General features: G+C 42.5%; 1 protein-coding gene across 1 annotated transcript in view; it reads right to left on the bottom strand.

Annotated features, from left to right (window-relative positions):
- Positions 1-353, bottom strand: part of DRAM1 (DNA damage regulated autophagy modulator 1) — a 17,360-nt gene extending 17,007 nt beyond the window's left edge. Inside the window, exon 1 of the mRNA XM_014937215.1 lies at positions 19-353. Coding sequence (XP_014792701.1) covers positions 19-176 — 158 coding nt within the window. The 5' untranslated portion in view covers positions 177-353. The remainder of the gene's footprint in view (positions 1-18) is intronic.
- Between the last annotated feature and the right edge of the window lie 13,747 nt (positions 354-14,100).

Raw genomic sequence — 14,100 nt, 5'->3', positions numbered from 1 at the left:
CCGCCCTCCCCGCCTCACCTGATGTAGGGGACGAGGGGCTCGACGTGGCCCGCCAGCACGGCCATCACGTAGGAGATGATGAAGGAGGCCGAGGACCAGCTGACCAGCAAAGCGGGGACGAAAGCCACGCCGGGCATGCAGCACAGCATCGCCGGCGGCTGCCTCATCCCGGGCATCAGCGCCTGGGGCGGCCGCGCCCGCCCGGCCTCTGCGGCGGCGCCCGAAAGTCACGGAGCGTGACCCGAGGGCTTGCGGGACGCCCACCCACACCCCGGCCGGTTCCCGCCCGCCTTCCCCCGCCAGGTAGCGGCGCTGCCACCTCCAGCCCAGCAGCCCCGGGGACGCCCCGCCACCCGCAGCCGTCCCTTCGCTTTCGGTTCTCCTCAGCGCTCATCCCCCGGGAGGCAGCGCCCGGCGCCCGCCCCGCCCGCCGCCGTGTAACGGCCTCCAGCGGCCAGGGTTGGGAGCGAGGGGGCCGGCCGGGAGGTGGAGATGAGGGGGGGAGCCTCCCGTTCGCCTTTCACCGGCGGCGGCACCTCGAAAGGGCTTTGGAGAGTTTCTTATCGGTGCCGAAAACCCTCCCCGCGGGCCCGGCCCGGCTCGGTGGCTGCCTCACAGGCCACGGTCGGGGGCGCGTAGGTGCCGGTGGCGGGGTCGGGGGGTTGTCCCGGCGGTTTGTGCGTTCAGAGTTATCTTTGAAAGGGAAAGGGCTAAAAAATGCGGTGTTTGGATTTATGGCTGTGGACTCCACTGCTTGCCATCCCTGCCAGGCCGGCTGAGCTGGCAGGGGGGCGGCGGGGGGCACGGCCGGGCGGCGAGGCCGGTGAACCGGGGCAGGGATCCCCTGAGGGGATTCGCTTTTCCACGTGCTGTGAGGGAAACCGTAGCTCTGGTTAAAGTCACACCGTGATCCACGCTTTCGCTTTGCTTTAACCTGAAGCCGTGGGCAATCTGTCAAGGTTGTTTCTATTTCCTTCAGCTGTTTGTATTTATCTGCCTTCTAAATTGACATCCGAATGCAGGGTCACCGTTCTGAAACACAAATACCCGTGTAATCCACCTCGTCTCCCTGAAAATTTATTGCGAGTCGTCTTGTGATACCTTCGTTACACATTCCCTGTGGTGGAAGCATAGTAGGTTAGAAGGTGAGTACTTTCCACGCCTTTAAAAATATTAGGAAGGAAGTTTGAAATTTAATAAAAGGACTTAGGACAGTGTACATTGGTATAAGTACAGAATAGTAATCACGGAATTGTCAGAGTTGGAAGGGACCTCTAGAGATCATCTAGTCCAACTCCCCTGCTAAAGCAGGGTTGCCCAGAGCACATTACTCAGAACAGCATCCAGGCAGGTCTTGAAGATCTCCAGAGAAGGGGACTCCACAACCTCCCTGGGCAGCCTGTTCTACCACTAAGACTGGAGGTACTCTACACCCTATGCCTTTTGGCAGTAGCATATTGCTCACATTCTTAATGTGTAACTTGAGCCTAATAAGTCACTGATACTTCATGATTACACTTGAGCACTTATACCAAAAAAAAAAGCCCGTCCTTTTTTGTATTGGCTAATACTTTTGTACTACTCTGAAAGAGAGCTATTAGGTAATCTATCTTTAGTAATTTTGAGTGGCAGAAATTTCTGCTTGAAAGAACGGGCTTATTTCTTTTTAGGTTAATAATAAGCAAAAAATAATGGAATTAAATTAATACTTGAGCTGTCTTAATATATGCTTAATATATGTACCATTCCATTTTTGTTCCCTCTGGAAAGAGGATAGGATTAGGTTTATTTTACTGCATCCACGTTTAAGTCACACTGTTGGAAAAATGTTTCATCCACTGTTCTGCAAAATCTCATTATGCTAACTATAGATTTTTAAGTAGTAAATAACTCACTCTTAAGTGAGAGTTGAGTACTTTTCACATGACTTCGCAGTGCCTGGGCATTATTTGGAGGGAAAGAAAAAGGCACGTCTTTGGCTCAAGCAGGTGGTAACTTACTGTTTGGCGATCACTAGCAAAGGCTCTTTGTTGCTATGTAAACATTGCTTGCAGCTCATGTGATGTTTCTTTACACTTTTATTGTAGGAGGTAATCAGTAACAACATATAATTTGAGCAGCAATCTTTGATTTGTTTTTGTCAGCAGCGTTAGCACGTTTTTCTTCAAAAGATTGTTAAGAGCTGCAAGGAGTAACAAATACAGGTTACTGACCAACTTGGGGGGAGTAATTTTATTTATTGGACTTGTGGACATTAGTGTGATATTTCAAAGAAGGTCTATGTGTTTTGATTTATTGTGCTTTGGATACATTCTATTAAAACATTGGCAGTATAAAAATATAAAATAACTATGGACTTTAATGTAGCTTCACTGGATTTCCATAGGTGAAAAATTAGATATGAGCTAGCAATGTGCACTTGCAGCCCAGAAAGCCAACTGCATCCTGGGCTGCATCAAAAGAAGTGTGCCCAGCAGATGGAGGGAGGTGGTTCTCCCCCTCTACTCCACGCTGGTGAGACCCCACCTGGAGTACTACATCCAGCTTTGGAGCCCTCAGCACAAGAAGGATATGGGCCTGTTGGAGCGGGTCCAGAGGAGGGCCATGAAGGTGATCAGAGGGCTGGAGCTTCTCTCCTATGAAGACAGGCTGAGAGAGTTGGGCTTGTTCAGACTGGAGAAGAGAAGGCTCTGGGGACACCTTGTAGTGACCTTCCAGTCCTTAAAGGGGCCCTATGGGGAGAGGGACTTTTTACAAGGGCATGTAGTGATAGGATGAGGGGTAACGGCTTCTAACTGGGAGAGAGTAGATTTAGATTAGATATCAGGAAGAAATTCTTTACTGTGAGGATGGTGAGGCACGGGAACAAGTTGCTCAGAGAAGTTATAGATGCCTTATCCTTGGAAGTGTTCCCAGCTCAGGTTGGATGGGGCTTTGAACAACCTGATCTAGTGAAAGATGTCCCTATCCCTGGCAGGGGGGTCCATTCCAACCCAAACCATTCTATGATTCTGTGATTTAACAAAGTGATTGGACTACATCCTGTACGTTTAAAACATTGATACAAATTTATGCTTGTCAGTGAATATTATATTAGAATTATTAGAAAAATAGATATGTGAAGATGTGCAAATAATAACATCTATGTCAGTGATTTGAAAACATATGAAGGTAATGGAAATAGTAATGGAAGAGACCTAAAATAGACTATGCTGGTATTACTTGTATCCCCACTTTTTTCCTATTTTTTTCACAATCTGTTTACCATGGATTTTCTATTTGTTATATTTGACTATTTTCTTTATCACATTACATTCTGAGGAAAGTCAGGTCATTTCATTTAACAAAGATGAATAAAGAGATCTGTGCAAAGTGTCCTGTAGGAAGCTTGTTGGTTTGTTAATGTCACCTACGTGGCACTCTTCAGTTTTTAAAATGCTGTGTCCTAGAATAAATTTTACCTTGACACCTCCAATTTCAGAATGTTTATATACTGATTTTTAAAACCACCTCTTTCCCATCCTGCTCCTCTTACTGCCAACTACTGTATTTTGGCCCCCCTGAAATGTAATCATTACTCAAATGAGCTCCTGCTACCTTGTGGGTGCCTATTCCATGGGCTTTTTCAACTGCTGGTGAAAAGTTAATTTATTTGTCGTTGACAGGCATTCTCTTTCTAATAGAAAACACAGGTAGCTAAAACCAATTCTGGGGCAAGGGCTGTTTTGAAGGCTCAGGCATTGAAACAATATTGGAGCAATCACATTTTCTAGACACATAAGCATCTTACTTTGAGCATTGATAGAAAATTGAATCTAGACAGATTCTAAATCTAGACAGATTACTTGCACACTTCTCTGGTATTTGTATCTGTCACATCTAGACCATTCTCGTATTTAACCAGTGGACGCTGGGGAGTTCTGGACTGGCTTGTAAATAGTCCTGGGTTCCTATGAGAGAAGCTGACAGGTACCACAATGGTTTATCTTGTAACAGCATGGTGCTAATGCTGGTTTGCTTCAGTCCTTCCCATTATACTTCATCTACTTAAACTGCCTGAGAAGTCCATAAGCACAGCTTTGCTGTGCTCTTGCAGACAATTGTTGAGTAAGCAGAGTGGTTTGGCAAGAAGTGGACATCAGAGTGATCCGTAGCTGGAAAGATTTAGATTGTAGTTGGCAGGTAGGTCAAAGAAGGTAGATGGAAGTTCTGAATATGTTCTATCCATGTATTTTTATATTGCCTATAGACAGCAACATAAATAAAATGTAAAAAATTGTGTTTACAAGAAAACTGTTCAGAAAATAAGGGTATGGAGAAGCAGTGTAGCTTAAGTTAGGCAGATTTTGAAAGAGATGTACATAAAATAAGAAAGTGCTGGCTGTAGTGTGTAATTCCAAACTGATTTGTTGTGATCTGGAACATGAAAGACCTACTTAGAAGACTCCCCCTCCCCAAATATGTTGGTCTTTAATATCTCTGTATGGTGTTCAGACACATCCTGTGCAGAATAGTTAGGGCAGCTCTTACACCCGTGATTTGGTAAAGAACTTGCTGGAAGATGGAAGAACAAGTGAGATAGGGACATGACAATAATGAAAGTCTAGAACATGAGGCTAAGTTACTTCTTGAAATCTTGTATTTTGCTACACACAAGCACTAGGGAAAAAATGCAGCCTTAATCCATGAATGGAACACTTAAATTTTTTTTTATTAGTATCTGCCAGTCCTCTAGCAAACTCCACTGCAAAGCCAAGTGATTTTTGTCTTACATCATATGTATTTTTTAAAGATGAGTAAAGGGTACCTCCCAAGCCTGCTTTGGCTGTCATACACAGGCATTCAAAACCCTAAATAAAACTAAAAATACAATTTTATTCTAGCCTGTTACTTCACTGTTCTCCTAGCACTTTTACTCTTTCTTTAAACATAGAAGCGTTTCCAGTGTAGAACAAAACACCTAAAAATCTGCGAGAAGATTACATTTAGAATATAAAAACATAAGGTTGCAGATTTTGCTCCCAGAGATTACTTGTTGGATTTACTGATATGTAACCAGACCTGGATAGCCAGGGAGCTCTGCTATAACGACATACCCTTTGGAATTCATGGACTTAGGACTGCTCATAAGCAGAACTAGATCTTCCCACAGAATGAAGTGAGAAGAGGAAGAATTTGCTGCTTGTAAAGAGAAAAGCAGTGTATGGTGAAATAAATAAGGAAAGGAGGGTGTGACAGCTGCGCAGCAGCTGGAAACCGCTGTGATAAAGGTGGTATTGGCTGGAAAGAAGGAAACAGTTGCCAGCCACAGGTTGTGCCAGAAGAACATTTGCAGGAGAAATCAATACAACCTGTAACTTCTGCAGATGAGTGTGTGAAGGGTTCAAGCTGGTTTGTAGCGTCTCTCCCCTTCCTCTTTGGTCACATGGCAAATGTCTGTAACCATCTCTCAGTAACAACAGCATGTGTAAGCTATTCACACTTCTGACGTGAAGTTCAGAATTAGAGTAGTAACAATTTACAACGTCTGTGAAGTCTTATGCTGGGAGGCATTCATAGCATTACGTTAATGTTTCTGGCAGGTAATGTGATTTAGTTGTAAAGTAGTTGTTGAGTGTTACTGTTCAAGAGAAAAGACAGGTTATTATACTTGGTTTATTTTGGTTTCCTCTATAGTTATCTAGATTATAATACCTAACCAAATGTTTAACCAAAATACAGTTAAAGATTTCTCAGCTGTCAAAAAGAGCAGGCAAGTCAAAAATACTGACAAGTCCATTAAAAGTGAAGAGAGGTAACTGCTAGGTTGAAATTGTATAGTTTTCTCTCCAAAAAAGGATAGAAGCTTCCTGTCATGCTGGACAGATTTGGATCAATAATTCCCAATAATGCCAAAATCTGAAAAGTTTTATTCCAGAATTCCTAGAGAAGATTACTTCTCAAAATGTATATTTTTAACTCCTTTACTCTCTTTTCACTTTCTTTTCAGGTTAAGTTTTTGAAAGAAAGGGTTTAGTGGGAGAAATCTTTGTTTCCAGAATGCATGAACTGTAGACCAATGTGGGCTATAAAGGGCAAAAATGAAGAAAGAGACTGTTTAGTTGCAGATGAACCATTCTGCAGTGGCTTTGCTCTCCTTCACTCTAAATGAGGTAGTCAACATGCTGAAGCAGGTAATGGGAGAATTTGGCTCTAAAATTTTAATAATTTTGGCACCACATTTTTAGAGAAGCACATTTTTAGGGAAAAGGCAATCATTCAAAGCAAAATGGTAGCTTTTTATGTGGCTTTGCCATCTGAGAGAAGCAGCTTTGCAGTTTCCTTAGTGGAACACAGTAACAGATATGAAGTTGCTTGCTGAAGAGGAAAAAGAAGTAATGAAATTAATGACCTTGAATCCAATTAGGATGCAAAGGGATTAAAGGATTTAAGAGTCTAAACTGGGAGAATTTGATTAATCGTAGGAAAAGCTAACAAAAATGTGTTTTATTCAACACTAGAAGTGGCTAATGATGTGCTATTTTCAACAAAAAACCTCTTGGAAATGGGGAGTACCCACTGCTGAAAAATCAGAACCTATTTGCATATGTTAAGCTAGATTTCGTGGAACAATGTACAGATGTTGGTTTGTCTGCTTTTACCACAGCATATTGCTAAATATAGGGCATTCAACTATTTCTTCCTGTTTATACTGTGCTTTGCACATTGCTGGCTGCATTACTGCTCGCTCCTTTCATAAACTTCCTTCTTTTGTGTCTGGTCACAGTTGACACCCAAGGTCTATCAAGGCCACAAAGAGCAGCTCCATGTGCTTCAGGGTGATATTACAAAATCTCTTCACGTTGGAACTGTTTGTTTCAGGCTGATACAAATGTAACAAACAGACTTACTTAGTGAAATGTAATTTTACACAACCTAAATATTTTGTCCGGTTTTGTCCTTGCAGTTTTAACAAACTGTGTTTTCCATCCTTTCTCGGCCTTTGCCAACATCCTTCATAATTTTTCTCTATCAACTGTAGGGCCCAGAAATACACACAGTGCTCAAGGTGAGGCTGCACCAACACTGAGCACAGTGGGATGATCACCTCTTTTGGCTGGTTATGGGGTGTTTGATGCACCCCAGGATGCGATTTGCCCTCTTGGCTGCCAGGGACCACTGCTGGCTCCTATTGAGCCTGCTGCCCACCAGCACCCCCACATCTCCCTCTCCAGCCACTCCTCTCCCAGTTTGTACTAGTGCCTGGTATTACTCTGTTCCAGGTGCAGAATCTGGCATTTTGCTTTTTTTTTTTTTTTTTGCGTGTTTGTTTGTTTGTTTTTATAGCGAGTCCTTGCTTTTTAAAGGGATACGCCCCTAGTAACAGGCAATGACAATTTAAATAGATTGTGGCCTTCATACCAAATCATATCTGGATTTCTGTTTCCAAGGTCTCTAATGGAGTGGATGAAAAGTCTCCCCAAGCCATGATTTAATATATATGTAATGTATAATAAGATTATATATTACATAAATAGAAACTTATTTTTAAAGTATTACATTTTATCATGCTTTTGGAAAATATATAGTTAGATTTCATTATCCTTCATATCCAACTATCACTATAGAATAGAATAGAATAGAATAGAATAGAATAGAATAGAATAGAATAGAATAGAATAGAATTTCTTGGAGTAAAGTCTGGTTCTCTGAAATATTTAATTATTCTAAAGACTAAAAAGGTATTATTCTGCATTTCAACACTAAAACCACAGGGCCTTTAGTCCATTGATGTCATTGCTACATAACAGTGCTGGAATTTATATTTCTTTTGTTAAGCCTACCAAAAATATTCAGTGAAATTCAGTGAAGTTGCAATAGCACAGAGAACAGACTGTATGGATTTGATGGTTCAATTGGGCAGGGTCGTCTTTTAAATCCACTCAGCAGGACACTTGGCAGAAAAAAATGGAGGTGCCTTCAGTGATGGGCCATGGTCAAGAAGAATTTGTGGCTGTATTAAATGGCATGTACTTTTTACATGACAGTGATAAGATGGAGACTCAGAACATTGGAAGAGTATTTAATTGTGGTTAGTCAGCTCTCTATCACCTGATACTGATCACAGTATCAGATAGAAGGATGAGATAGATAAAGGACTTCTTTAAGAAGAACAATTTCCTTTGTTGCATGCAAATATACTTTCTATGCCTAAAAATGCTGAAGAGACTACAAAGAGAGTACAGTGGAAATAATTACTACAAGATCTTTTTAGAAAGCCCTATTAAGTGTTGTTCTTCATATTTGTTTCATGCCTATTTCATTTCAGAACATGGTAAGAATTCATCATGATTCCTTTATTTTCACGTACCCTACATCTACCGTGAATTACTCGGTTATCCCCAGAAAAACTAGACTTTGAATTCTTGCTCCATGAGCCTCCAAGGAAAAGTCTGAATCCCCTAGGGTTCACCCAGGGAGAAGGACCAAGGGGGTTTTCTCTAGCGGGGTGGTGGTGGGTGGCCCTATGAGATGGAAGAACCCACTCAAGTGGGCTTCAATGGGCAGCCCCCAGCCACTGCTCTTTATGGCACCACCTTCCACTGAACTGTAGTAATAGGCTGCAACAATGCATAACTCAAACCACTGAAAACCTGCTGCCTCTGCCAGCCACTGCCGTTCATGAGTGTGGAAAAGCTGGTACAGACAAGACCCAGGTATTTTCCCAGTCTTTTCTCTGGGGCTCCCAGAGTTGCACCAGCTTTTTCTCAATCAAAAGTTTCTCATCCAAATAAGAAGCAGTGATGCTCCCAGAAGGGTCATGGCCAGGGTACAAAGCTCAGAATTTACTTATGCCTTATGGTACTGATTTCACTTCACTTTTACCAAACAAGAACAATCCTTCTGCCTTTGTTCTCACTAGCTGCATATAATCAGATTGCATTCACTCATGAAGCTAAAATTTACTGCAGACTGATTTAGAGATAATCCATTAGCAAGGCAATAGCATCAGGGACCAATATAATCTCCTGGAATCTAACATTCTGATCATTTATATTGCATGTCTATTTTAGAAGTAATGTCAGTGGGAGTGAGTCTTATCAAAGGCTAAGGTTTCTATAAACGGTGAGTCAAAATGAGATGATTTTTGGAAGGGTTGAATACTGCCCAGTGACTGTCTTTTACTGTTACGTTTTGAATGACCAATTTTGATCTAATTATTGTACTTTATAGATAGTGGTAATACCAAATTCGCTGCACTGTACTGAGCTTCTCATTCCAGTATGCCTGAGGCTACTGCTTTAAATAGGATTTCAGAAGCATAGATATTAACATTCAGATATACTTTTTTGAGGGGTGGAGGACGAGAGAAGTCTCAGACAGTGCTACTGTCTCCCGTTTTCTTCCCACAGAAAGTGCTAATGCATCCCTTCAAAATGCTGACAAGCGCAGCAGTCTGTTTTGGCTGCTGTTTAGGGCCTAGCCCTCTACAAAGTCCTCTGTTGGCTCCCTAGGGCACAGAAAATATGGAACTTCTTAGACAAGCTGGTCCTTAAGAGTATGTTAATATAGTAAATGAACACGCAAGTTTAGCAGAGAAGCCTTTGAAGGGCTTTGGCAGGGAAGAAATGAGTAGAGAGGAGCTGTATGTCCCTGTTGCTGGGTCAGCAAGTGTGTCCGGCTTCCAAAATGTTATACTGCAACTCAGCTAGTTTTAACCCAGCTGCCATAGATCGTGTTAGTTGTGAAGATCAGGCAGCACAGCTTTCACTGTGACTAACAACACACACTTGCTTCTTACCAGGAGCTCATGTAACCTGCCTTGAAGTCCACACTGGCAAGTCCTCACTGTTACTCATCTTCTGCTAAACAGAACAAAGCTACCCTGGAAACTTACACATGCCATTTTTGCATGAAACAGAGATGTAAATTTCAATGGCAGGTGTTGGCAGCCAAGGAAAAATTAGGAGGTTTTCTGGATTATGTTTATGCTAAAAAAACTACTTTTATTACTTTTTTTTTTTCTTACATGTTACTGGAAAAAGACTGTTTCGACCAGATGCACAAAGGTAATTATGAATCATGCATTTAGGCAGGTGTCTAGATTGCCACTAAAAAATGATAGGAATTAAGGCACTTTTGTAGGAGCTTTTGAGGACTTTAATTCTTCTGAGCATGTGCATTACCAGAGAGACTGGTGAAATAACCGGCTGCTTTTTTCTCCTCTCCATCTTTCAGAGCATGGGGCGAACCTGTTCACAGCTGTGTAGAAGAAATTCGCATATTTTTACAAAAGTTCTTGGAAGATCTCTTGTGAATAGGGGAGGAATGGAAATGATGGATACCTAATTACAATAAGAAAGTATTAACTGGCCCCTCCTCTGTTGCAAAACTCGTCTATGAAGATAGCCAGGTCGCTTCAAACAAATTTTCCACAGGTAAGTCATTACCTCTACGTTCTTTACTTTTGCTTGCCTGACTTGAGACAGCTCTGAATGCTTAGAAATTCTGAGTGTACACAAATGCAACCAAAGTCCCTAAGAGCAAACTGCTGAGCCTTCAGAGTACTGGAGGTTAGCTCCTATACTGTGAAAAATCAGTCCTAAAGTGGAAGCAGGCATCAAAGTTGCTGAATTTTGTCTTTGCCTTTGTGCTCAGTAATATTTGCTTCACAGAGGTGCTACAAGATTAATTCATGTTTGTGAAACAGACCATACAGTGATGAACATTGGAAGCCTATGAGGACATTAATTCTCTTTGCTTTAGAGCAAGATTTGAGGAGTGTGCAGAGAATATTATTCCTAGCTAACAGAGAAGCTTGAGATGCTAGGTTTCTGGTCTTCTGCTTCAACAAAAGATTATTGCCTAGGATATTTAGTTCTTAACTTTTCTCCCTTCTCAGTAAATTAGAATGCAAAAGATTTGGAAAGAGTATTCCACAATACTTTAGCTTTTCTAAGGAAGGAAAAGTGGGAGCAGTTGATTGTTGTTTTCCCAGCGTAGACATGAAGAAGAATAGCAGCATCTCCTGTCTTCCTTAAGCTTTTGAACATTACAGGATATCTCCAGTCCTGTTTAAAAGTAGTTATTACTTTCCCTTCAAAAGCAGCTTTTACTCCCTCTTAAAGGGAAGGTCTAACTGTAGTAAGAAGAGCATCTCAAATACAGAGAGTTTTCTGAGATCTAAGCAATAGAAACTGTTGGTGAAAGCAATTTGCAGAAAATCAGGATCATGATAAAGTGTGTTTATAATTATTTGACTGCTTATTTAGATTACTTCATATCTCACAGAAGGCATGCCTTTGCTTTAAGTGCTGCTACGTGCATCTTCAAGTTAATACAAACACAAGTGCAGTTAAGTAGATTATTCCAAGAGCCCAACAACTTACACGAATAGCGATTTGGCAAGGCCCTTAAGTATACATTTGATTATGATGGCCGTGTCTAATTGTTAGATATCCTGACACCTAGTGGAATTTATTGCTCCAGGCAGAATATCTGGCTTCATCTGCCTGTACAATGACTGGGGAAATAAAAGAAGTTAACTATCTCTTTCTTGGATAAAATAGCAAGCACCTGAACAGCTGCCTAAGCTCTGCATTAGATAAAATGTGAAAAAAGAAGATTTTGGCCTGAGCCCAGCCCTTTTCTTGGGCATGCTCACAAAGGCGGTTGCAAAGTGATGCAAGGTCTCTGATCTGGTTTCTGGTTTTGAGCTTGGAAAGATTTTCTAGTGATAGATGTAGAAGGATTGGAGCAACTTGGATTCAGAGTGTCTCAGAAGGGGTTTGAACTTGCATCTACTATGTGTACTCTGGAACTTGCAATTAATTAGCAAGTTGAGGGTGGCCTTGTTTTCATCCATTTTCTGTCATGCCTTTCTGTGTTGCACGGAATAATTAAGCCTTTGATGGACTGAAGATGGCAACAGTGTACAAACCTAAGGCAAACTAGGAATAAAGGGAAGGAATGTAGGAGTAGGGTCCTGTCTCCTGTCACAAGCTGGCTGAGCTCTCTCTCAAGGCTTGGTAGGAATTCCTACTTTTCCTATTTCAAATATATTCCAGAATCTGTTTTTCTCTCTTTTTTTTGTGTTTGTTTTGGGTATTTTTTTTTTGTTTTAATCTGTTGACAATATTGCATTTAGTTTAAATAAACTTCTGATCTTCACTCCTGTGATATGAACAAGGCAAAATCCTTTAATGTCTTCTCAGAAGGCAGGATCTGGTTGTTCCTTTTCATGCATCTGTTTCAGTTTAAATATATATATGCCTTGAACATGAGTATTCTACAGGCAAGGACAGATACAGTCCCAACAGGATTTGTACAGTAGCTATTTATATCTCTATATCTACTAGAATACTTTGGCTGGTACCTTATAAAATCATATAAATATTATGTGAATTTTAATGGCTTTATCACATTGGTATTATATGGAAGTATTTATTAGTCTGTATAAATGTATCATCCCACACTTTGCACTAATTATTAATCCAGGCCTTGAAGTCATTCAGTTTTCCCTGACTGATTTTCTGCTTCACTTTGGTGTGATGTCTCTCAGCTTCATACCTTCAGCAAATTTTAGTCTGTTTTTGCATTTACACTGTGTCATTGACCAGAACGAATGTTTTTGTTTTCATAACCTGCGTACAAGCTATAGCTGAGTTCTCAATGAAAACCTCAGCCTGCTGACTCAGAACACCAGGCCATCCCTGGTACTGCAGCCACAAAGCTGTGGGCAATGGTTAAAGAGTTCAGTAATAATCGCTCAATAATAATAACACAGCGCTTGAACAGGAGCTGCAGGTGGGGGAAGTACCAGCAAGTGTCTGAAGGTTGTGTTCCTCCAGGGCAGTACTTTGGCACATTGGTGAGAGCTGGTGAAGGAAGAAGACTGCGTGTGTTGGGACAAGATGCTGGCTGTGCACAACAGGTGACGAAAGCTTGGCTAGAGGCTTCTGTGTACAGAGAGCAGAGGGCTGGGTTGTCATGAAAGGCCAAATAAGTGTAATCACACTGATAACACAGGGTAAGGAGGGGGAACACAGCACTGTGTGGTGGGCTCTGAGACTCTGAATGTAGCCCCTAGCGAATTTGCTATCCTGTCCCGTGGCCCCTGAAGAAAGGAAGAACACAGTGACACCAACGGGTAAATAGGAATAGGGCTCAGTGGACTGGGAGAGCTGTGCCAAAGGTCCATGTGCTCTTGGACACTTCTTAAACAGCCAGGTGCAGCCCTCCCACACCACAGCTGTGTAAATATACCAGATCAAACTTCTGGAAATGGTCAGGCATTGTTACTTGACATAGGGAAAAACAGGAACATGAGTTTCTGAGTCTGAGTCTGTTTTCTGAGTCTGTTACTCAGAAAAGTCACTGCAGTAGGTTGCAAGAAATACTTAGAAGACTTCAATGCAAGGACAAAGGACTACAGAGATAGGTCCTACTCTCCCTGGCCTCATGAGGGCCTATGACACCACATTACTTCACTGTGGTAACCACAAGTGCCTCTGCTTGATGGAACTCTTGGCAGTGGCGATACCAGCCGTGTCCTGTGTAGATGGCTGAACTGCATGGCAGAAACCAAACTGATGCAAATTCAGGACTTGCAGAGCCTGCTGTCAGCTAGTGGCCTCTAACCAATTTCTTCTTGTCACGTTTTCACCTCAAGAACTCTTCTGGAAGAACTCCGTGAATGGCCTGGTGGTTCCCCTGTCATGAACCCCATCCTCACTCTTCATTTCTGTGCCGAAACATGCAGGGAAGGCTTAAACGCAATCTCAGCATGTATCTTTATGACACCCAGGAGTCCTCCCGATCCCTCATAGCCGGGGAAAGAGAAAATTTGCTTTGCAGCGTGTCTGGAAGCAGGACCGGACGGCGCAGCTCCGCCGGCCACAGCCGGAGAGGTGTGGAAGAACTCTTAGAAAACCCGTTGTGCGGCTCCGTAATTTCGGGATCACCGTTACCACATCAAAACGTTTGAAGTCTGTTCCGCAGCCGGCAGCCCCGCTGTCCACAGCGCCGTGGGCGAGGGGAGCGCCCCGCGCTGCGGCGGGAAGCCGAGAGGGAGCCCCGCTGACGGCGGCGGGGCTGGAGACCGCCGCCCGCCTCCTCCCG

This window comes from Calidris pugnax, unplaced genomic scaffold (assembly GCF_001431845.1).
Source record: "Calidris pugnax isolate Ruff unplaced genomic scaffold, ASM143184v1 scaffold1, whole genome shotgun sequence".
NCBI classification, from domain to species: Eukaryota; Metazoa; Chordata; class Aves; order Charadriiformes; family Scolopacidae; genus Calidris; species Calidris pugnax.
The sequence above is the reverse complement of the archived record's forward strand: the minus strand, read 5'-3'. Positions and strand labels throughout refer to the sequence as shown.